This window comes from Phoxinus phoxinus (assembly GCF_949152265.1).
Source record: "Phoxinus phoxinus genome assembly, chromosome: 21".
NCBI classification, from domain to species: Eukaryota; Metazoa; Chordata; class Actinopteri; order Cypriniformes; family Leuciscidae; genus Phoxinus; species Phoxinus phoxinus.
This window is the reverse complement of record NC_136896.1, coordinates 4,154,746-4,163,775: the sequence shown is the minus strand read 5'-3', so window position 1 is coordinate 4,163,775 and position 9,030 is coordinate 4,154,746. Positions and strand designations below refer to the sequence as shown.

Below are 9,030 nucleotides of genomic sequence, written 5' to 3'. Positions count from 1 at the left end.
ACCATTTTTTAAAGTTGACCAAGCCATTTTTTTATTTTGATTTACTTTAATATATACAAAATATTTTGAAGCTGACTAAACTTAAAATTATTTATCAATTTTTATTTTAAAAAGTTTATTATTATTATCCATTTAAAAGCAGATTACTTTATTAAAAACACTATAATATTATATACATTTTAAGATGATTAAACATGTATTTAGCCTTGTGTCATATTCAAATAATTATTATATTATATTTGCTGTTTTTTATCCAATTTAAAGCAAATTAATACTCAATTTTGCCATTTTAATTATATATTTATTTTTAAATATTTGTTACTATTTTTAACCTTTATTTAGCTATTTATATTATTTTATATGCATTTATTTGTATGATTAGCCATTTGTGAAGCGGATTAACCCTTAATTTAGCTAATAAACCCAACAAAATAAGACACAGGACAATGATGTGATTTCATAATGCATTTGTTCATGTATTTGTAAATCCTTGGCCTTCTGCAAGGCGAACAATCGGTGATGTGTGTGTGTGCTTTAAAAACCTGTGCAGTTTTTCTCAGCATCATTCTCAGGGAAACGTTTAAGGTCAGAGGTCATGAGTCTCATACAGTTGTTGTTTCAAGATCATATCTAATATAAATTCTTGCTGATGTTAAACCATGGAAATGTGTGTTGTGCCTTTCTCACCAATAATACTGTAGCAGTATCCTGTAAAACTCGCTCTCTTAATGTGATATATTTGCTGCTTTGAAACAAACATTTAAAAAAAAAGTTCACATTTGCAATGGCTGATGGGAACAATGTTAAAGACAGGAATAAAACAACTTTTTGACAATGATATCTTTCATAAAATGTAAGACAACAACTCTGTATCTAATAAATAAAATGGCATGGAACATTCACAATCATGCTTTATCTCGCAGGATGTCCTGTCTGCAACAGTGCATAAATACATATCACCTACAGCTTTACAAATTCTACACCAATCGCTTAATAAAAAATCAAAATAATTAGTTGAACGAACAAACAAACAGACAAAACACTATCTTACAATAACAACAGAAGCCCAACTGGAATGGATCCATCATCAGAGAGATGATTTAAGACCAAAATAAAATAACCCATTTAAATATATTATAAAGGAGACAGAACAATGTACAGTTTTTAAAACTTTAGTAGCCTTAGTATATTACAGATAGATATGGTCATTTAGTAACATCGAGGAGAAGTGCATAGCAAAATAGAGCGCAATTATCTTCCAGTCGCGGTGTAAAATCCTGATCGACTGACGTGTAAAAAAGCATCAAACTCAAACATTTAAGGCAGATCAGATCATTTGAAATTGGCATAGTCTGAGAAAATGTCGACAAAGTCCTGTACCACTCTGTAGCAGAAGTCATACTGTTCCTGCGGGCAGAGAGAGAGAGCAGTGAGGTCAAGCAGGTCATTCAGAAATATTGAGAACATGTTATTACCCCTGACAGATATTTACTATCATAGTTATCAAATATGAAAGTTACGTCAGTTGTTATTTTAATTTTTTTTATACTATTTTGTAAATCTTTTTAATATTTTAATACGAATCATAATATAATCGATTACTTATTAATTAATATTATTATGTCAATCATTTATATTACTTTATACCAAACTGCACATACTTTGGAATTGGCAATAAAACGATTATTTTAATCATAGTTGTGAAATTAATCATACTAATTTAATCAATATTACCAATTTATTTATACTAATAATGTATATCATTGAACTTATTTTATGAACTTAATTATTCAATTCATATAAAATTGACATTACAATTTTTTCAATATTACTAATTATATTATTATTATTTCATTAGTATATATTACTTGAATTAAGCATAATACAATTCACAAATTAAAGGAACACTCCAGTTTTTTTGGAAATAGGCTCATTTTCCAACTCCCCTAGAGTTAAACATTTTTACCGTTTTCTAATCTATTCAGCCGATCTCCGGGTCTGGCGGTAGCACTTTTAGCATAGCTTAGCATAGATCATTGAATCTGATTAGACCGTTAGCATCTCTCTCAATTTTTTTTTAAATTTTACCGTTTAACTCTAGGGGAGTTGGAAAATGAGCCTATTTTAAAGGAACACTCCGACTTTTTGGGACTTTAGCCTATTCACCTTATCCCCCAGAGTTAGATAAGTCCATACATACCTTTTTCATCTCCGTGTGTGCTATAAGTCTGTTTGACGCACCCACCGCTAGCCTAGCTTAGCACAAAGACTGGATGTAAATGGTTGCAGCTAGCATACTAATCCAAATAAGTGACAAAATAACGCAAACATTTTCCTATTTACATGTTGTGATTTGTATAGTCACAGAGTGTACAAAAAACAAAGTCACATGAGACACAGACATATTTTAACCGTATAAATACTGGGAACTATATTCTCTGAAGGCGAAGCACTGCTACTTAGGGCGGAGTGATAACCGCAGCACCTGAGACGCACCGTTGTTTCTTCTGTCAACAAAACCAACGGCGCGTCTCAGGTGCTGCGGTTATCACTCCGCCCAAGTAGCAGTGCTTCGCTAGGCTAGCGGTGGGTGCGTCAAACAGACTTATAGCACGCACGGAGATGAAAAAGGACTTATCTAACTCTGGGGGATAAGGTGAATAGGCTAAAGTCCCAAAAAGTCGGAGTGTTCCTTTAAAAAAAACATTTTTATTGTAGTATTCTAGCAGAAATTATGTTTACTGTGTGTATTATGCTGTGTAAATGTGTAGTGGATATGAAGTGTGTGAAGGTTTGAACTGACCACTGTCTGCACCATGTGTGGCCGCTGCATTCGTAAACTTTTCACAGTCTGAAACACATCCAGCAAACCCTCGGCTTTCACTCGCTCCAGAATATTACTGAGAGCGATAAACGTACCGGTCCGACCCGCTCCGGCACTGCAGAACACACACACACACACAAACAAAAAGACATGACATAGTCGAGTTAGGAAAGTGCTGGTTGAACAGCCCTGCAGTTACTTTATATTACCCAGTGTTTTCAAAGGCAAGTACAGTGTAAGAACATGCGAGTACACATACTGTAAAACAAAGTGCAACCTCAGGTCTCCTGTCATACGAGCGTTCACAGGAGAGACGTTGTGACGTGACGTAAGTGTATTGTGATGTTCGCGCGAGTAGTAGCGTAGAAGCGTGGTGGACTGCATGGCATTCCTCACAGGAGAGGCCGACAGGTTTGGTTACACATTACTTCTCACTCGAACTTCACAACGTACTTACATCACGTGCCACATGCATTGTCATAAAAGTTAACGGCCAATTGGCAACTTTTCTCAGATTTACGCAGTCTTACTTTTATGGTTGGAAAACACCGAAATTGCATTCCTGTGACATAATCCGACATTAGTGAACTGGAAACATGAGAACATGTTGATAAATAATATCAGGGGGTATTTCAAGAAAATATTTGACGTCAAAAGGGTTCGGATGACAAAACGGTTCGGGAAACCCTAGTCTATGGAGAGACTTCTTTAAGTGTGTGTTCACACTTGGCATGTTTGGTTGGATTAAAAGTAACTCTGGTGCGATTGCTCTGTTAGTGATTTTGGTTCATTCACACTGCCAGTGATTTTCCGGGATCTGTGAGTGCGTTCACACACATCCCGGTAAGATCCAGTAAAGACACGTGACGTCAGGATGAGACGAGTAACGTACCTGTCGAAAACATGCACACTAACGCATTGCATAGACGCGTACCGTTCCACAAAGCTGGCGAGCGCTCTCAGCTTCAGCGCGGATAGTAAGGAGCTCCTGGTCTCTGCTTTGTTCCAGTTTCCAGAAATTTTTTCGTTCTTTCTTTGTTGATGACGAACACAAACTTTCTTCTAAGAGCAACAGAGTCGCGCGATGGCACGTGCGTCATCACTACGACACATCCCTTACGACATTGATCCTGACTTTTGTTCACACAGGGCGCGTTCCGGGACTGATCCCGGCAATGTTACTAGGTCCCCAACCCGGGATCGATCCAGGGACATAGCGTTCACACAGAAGGCACTCTGGCAATTTCCCGGGATCAACGCGCTGTGTGAAAGGGGCTTAAGTGTGAACACTGCCATCTGAACCCTGCTTACACCAAACAAGTGGACCGAGACGCTGTAAAGATGAGTCTCGTTACACTTCCAAACACACTCTGGTGCGGTTCAACTGAAATATGAACACAACACGGACCAAACACATGTTAACGAACCAAATACAGGACATAATGTTACAAGATGTGACCCTAAAAAGGACAGAATGCTCAAGCACATCTGTTTTTTCTCATCATAGTCGTGATGTTGCCCATCACAGTTCAGTACAGGCATCAGAACTGCGTCTCCTCACAGCAGATCTCTGTGTGTGTGTGTGTGTGTGACGGAGGGATTCCTGACGCTGTTTTGACTCCTTTACACACTTTTTAAGCTCTTCACGAGTTCTCAGCTGGTCAAAATACCATCATATGTAGCTACAGTACATACAACAACGCGTTTAGCTCAAAACACAGCATTGTTAGTTCTGTCACAAAATGTACGTAATAAAATACGACCAATCAGGTTGTGAACATATCTCTATGCCTTCGGTTCGGTATCAAAATGCCAATGTGAACGCTAAGCGGACCGGGACTAAATGTTCTTTGGTCCGGACCAAACAAACCAAGTGAACTGAACTAAGACTGCTAGTTAAAAGTGTGTGTTTTACCTGCAGTGCACGGCGATGGGGTGGTTGCCCGACTGCTGCTGTTGTTTCTGCACCGATGCGATGATGTCGATCATCCCTTTTCCTTCGGCTGGGATTCCGATCTCTGGCCAGCCGTGGAAATGAAAGTGCCGAACCAAACGTGTCTGTTTCTCCTGTTAGGAAAACACATACACACCAACATGCATTACATTTCATCCAAGTGGCCACCACGCATTAACTCCAAAGGTACACCAAAGCAACTTACAAAAAATGCAAACGGAAATGCATGCAATATTAGCATTTACAATGCAAATCAGATCATAATGCGCGCTCACCGGGCCGTATGTGAGGACCAGATCTCTGAGACTGAACGTCTCACACAGCGTGTCTCCTTTAATCTCCACTGTGAAGTCCCCGTAAGTCACTGAATCCTCAGTAGGCCAGTACTGAAAACACTTGTCCTGCAACACACACACTCCAAATGACAAAGCTGACAGGATTTATTCTTGGAAAGTTGTGTGAGAGTGTCTGCACAACTGGATTTGTAACGTGTGTGTTTGTACCTGATCTCTCTCCTGCAGTTCTGTTAGCATCACGATTGAGTGACACTTCCATTCCCAAACCATCCTCCAGAAATCATCCACCGTGTGTGACAGAGGACCCTGTGTGGCGATGAAATAGTCCTTCTGCCGGTACCCCTGGAAAACAAACACATGAGATATATATATATATATATATATATATATATATATATATATATATATATATATATATATATATATATATATATATATATATATATATACGAATAATACAGACCAGGAGCAAAAATACAAATATAAACTGGCCTTGGTGTGTGAATAGAACAGTAACTTGCCAGTTTATTGGGAAATGCAACATAATGCATAGCTTGAATCGAATTATAATAACAGTCTGACCCTCACTAATGTAAGAGACACAATAAAATAATACTTTTATTCAGCAAGGGTGCATTCGTTTGATTAAATGTGACAGTAAAGACATTTATAATGTTACAAAAGAACTGTTTTCAACATTGATGACAATCAGAAATGTTTCTTGAGCAGAAAATCCTCATATTAGACACTGACGACTGGAGTAATGATGCTGAAAATTCAGCTTTGATCACAATATATTCAAATTGAAAAGTTATTTTAATTCGTAATAATATTTCACAACTTTACTTACCGCAATGTTAATCTTTTAATACAAATGTCTACTTAAAAAACATCCCATGACTCTTTTCCAACAGCTTTTATCTCAGTGGAAGGTTTTCCATTACAAGTTTATCTAGGATGCATAGTTAATTTTTTTTACCATTTGGCTTTTCCAAAGGGAAAATAGCTAAAAAATGCTAGTCATAAGAACAAAAATATAATTTTATTAAAAAAAGGATTTTAAATACATACAGCTGATAAGAAATGTTTGTGGATGGTAAATTGGCAAAAAGTTATTTTTGGACCCAGTCACAGACTAACCAAAATACTAACTCAAGCCCTAAGTCAACTTTCTGAAATTTTTTAATGAAAACGTTAAAATTGTCCCCGTTTACTTTCTTAACAAGTATCCGTGGTCTTGTGTTGAAAGAAAACAATGTTCATTTCATCATGAGAAGCCTCTGAAACTTGAAAAGAGTCATTAAACACTTACATCAATGAAAGATCCGTTGACATAATCGGTGAACTCCTGACCTCTTTTCATCGATAGGATGACTCGGTTAAAATCATCTGAAAAAAAGAATGAGAAAAGACATCAAATGAAACATAAATGTCCCGATTGACCTCTAGCATAAACGCTGTGTTTTGAACTGCATGACTCACGATTACAACTACAGGCACAAGCAGAACAGGAAAAGGAAGAGAGATTTCGGATTAACTTCCTCATAAACAAAGCTGAGCAGCACAACAACAAGCATTTGACAGATGGAAAGAAGGTCCATTCAGATTACACTCTTAGACATTAAATATGTTCCTCTTCAACTATTGTTTAACATTGTCTTTAAGATTAGCTGGCATAATTCATTCAGGGTTTTGGATCTTCACGAGTGCAGAAGATCATAAACTCACATGGAATGATCTGAAGGACTCGGTTTTTCTTCATGTTGGCAGGCAGGTTGCCCGTCCTCATGTTTTCCTTCATAATACGCATGTTCGTCAGTTTCTGAAAAAACAGAAATCCCCCCCCCAAAAAAATCAATCAACTAGGCATGCGACGGTAACAAATTTTCATATCACGGTCATTTATGAAGTTTTATTACAGTTTTATTGCATTAACACAATATTGAATATTGAAGTGTTGTCCTGCTAACAGGTTTAATATCTTTTTGTTCTTATATGGAAAATAAATCTGAAATGTAATACAATAAAACAATACACACACAAAATATATAAACTAAACGCGTTTCAAACTGATTAAAGTGCCAAAGAACTATAAGGATAAAGGATCAGAACATTCCCAATCAATCAAAGACATGTTTTAGTCCACATCGACGTAAAAATATAAACAGATGTTTGAAAATAGCCTATTAGGTCTTTAAGTATTTATGTATTGGGTGCTGTGATAAACACCACAGCAAATACAAAATGAATGGCTGTTTGAATACATTTACTGTACTGTAAGTCACGTACACACTGCAGGTGTCAGTTCACCTTTTAGTGCTTAATCCCGTTCTGCACACACACTTCAGTGAGTGACAACCGCATTATACAACTGAACTAACTTTTTTTATGCAGTTCTATCCAGTGTTTTCTGCACGAACTGAACAACTTTGTTAATGACGAATTGAAACGCATCAGAGATGTGTCTCTCTTCTGTGTGTGTGAAGCAAACCATGCAGAACATAAGTATTTTGCTCGCTGTAATATTACTGTTGTCAATATCAGCGGAAACCAAACACGCGAGACACCAGAACTTTGCTGTGGTTACCATGCTGTCCATCGCGAGTCGTGTTACGTGCGGTTGACACTCCTGAAACTTTGCAGTGTGTATGTGGCCAGAAAGTAGCGCAGCTGTTTTGTTTACTGGGGGCATTTCTGCTGTTCAAAAGCGCCATCTACTGTCAGAGAGCGAAAGTGCATTTTCTTTCACGACTTCCGCCAGGTTTCTCATCCATGTTTACGTCAGACATGTCTACACACCACTAGTGTCAGTAAATATCCTCACCCTGAACTCCTCCTCCAGGCCCACGCGGTCAAGCGGAGCATTGGTGTTGTGGAGTTTCTGCAGGTGTCCCTCCAGAGAAGACACGTCCAGCTCTGTGTCCCCGTACAGGAAGTACTCCAGCAGAGCCTGATAGATGAATGCGTACTGCAACTACAACACACACACACATACACTTGCTTCAGTCACCTGTTTTTTTTTTCTATAATGATAATAAAAAATGAAGTAGGTAGATGAAGAATTATGCAAAAACCAACGGCATGCGTTACTCACATCTGTCTGAATGAGCTGTGATCTCTGCTCACGTATCCGTGACACGAAGCCGGAGACGTCCACTTTCTGTTCTGTGTACATCATGTCAATCATGGCATCAATGACGATGAACGTTCCTGTCCTGCCCACGCCAGCACTGACAGAGACACGGCACAGACGCCATTATTCACCAAACCAACAAGATACTTCACTTTGCTGGTCTTATTGTGAGTGAGCATTAGTGTAATAGTGAGCAAAACGTATAATGCATTAAAACAACATGATAAACAACCGGATGTGACAAGAAATTTGCAAATTTACCAAGTTTGCCTTTTACCTTTGGTTACAATTATTTATGAAAAGATATAATGCATTATATATTATATGATATAATGCAAATACATTTATACTGCAATATACTGCAATAAGTAAAATTTTATACTTTTTCAACTCTTCCAAACACCTATCATACAGGGACCAGTTTTCACTATATAAATTCATATAATATAAATAATAATAAAAAAAACAATGAACTTGAGGGATAAAAATACAATTTTATATCAGAACATATGTTTATATATTGCATATATTAAGACATATAAAAACATATTGTATTTATAAATATAACATTTTTATTTATTTATTTATCATGTTGAAAACAAAACATGCACAAACATGTTATTAGGTGTACTTCATTAAAAAAAAAATAGCTAAACCTGCATGACAATTATTTTGTATAATTATTTTTTTGTTCTAATTTTTTTTTGTGTGTGTGACACCATTAAACAGCTTTCATAAAGTCTTCACTTCAAATAAACTCACAATAATTGCAAGTGAGAAATAAAATATCTGCAAACACAGGAACAACACATATTTTCCCCTC

The 9,030-nt window shown here is 37.0% G+C and overlaps 1 protein-coding gene across 4 annotated transcripts in view; it reads right to left on the bottom strand.

The window, feature by feature from the left end:
• Positions 1-451: 451 nt before the first annotated feature.
• The window catches only part of ptprea (protein tyrosine phosphatase receptor type Ea), a 76,678-nt gene continuing 68,099 nt past the window's right edge, over positions 452-9,030 (bottom strand). For all 4 annotated transcript variants that reach the window (XM_079594924.1, XM_079594921.1, XM_079594922.1 and 1 more), the window contains 9 exons: positions 8,169-8,304; positions 7,899-8,048; positions 6,803-6,896; positions 6,387-6,463; positions 5,282-5,416; positions 5,054-5,179; positions 4,740-4,891; positions 2,804-2,939; positions 452-1,407 (listed from right to left, as the gene is read on the bottom strand). In XM_079594924.1, the coding sequence (XP_079451050.1) occupies positions 1,333-1,407; positions 2,804-2,939; positions 4,740-4,891; positions 5,054-5,179; positions 5,282-5,416; positions 6,387-6,463; positions 6,803-6,896; positions 7,899-8,048; positions 8,169-8,304 (1,081 nt within the window). In that variant the 3' untranslated portion in view covers positions 452-1,332. The remainder of the gene's footprint in view (positions 1,408-2,803; positions 2,940-4,739; positions 4,892-5,053; positions 5,180-5,281; positions 5,417-6,386; positions 6,464-6,802; positions 6,897-7,898; positions 8,049-8,168; positions 8,305-9,030) is intronic.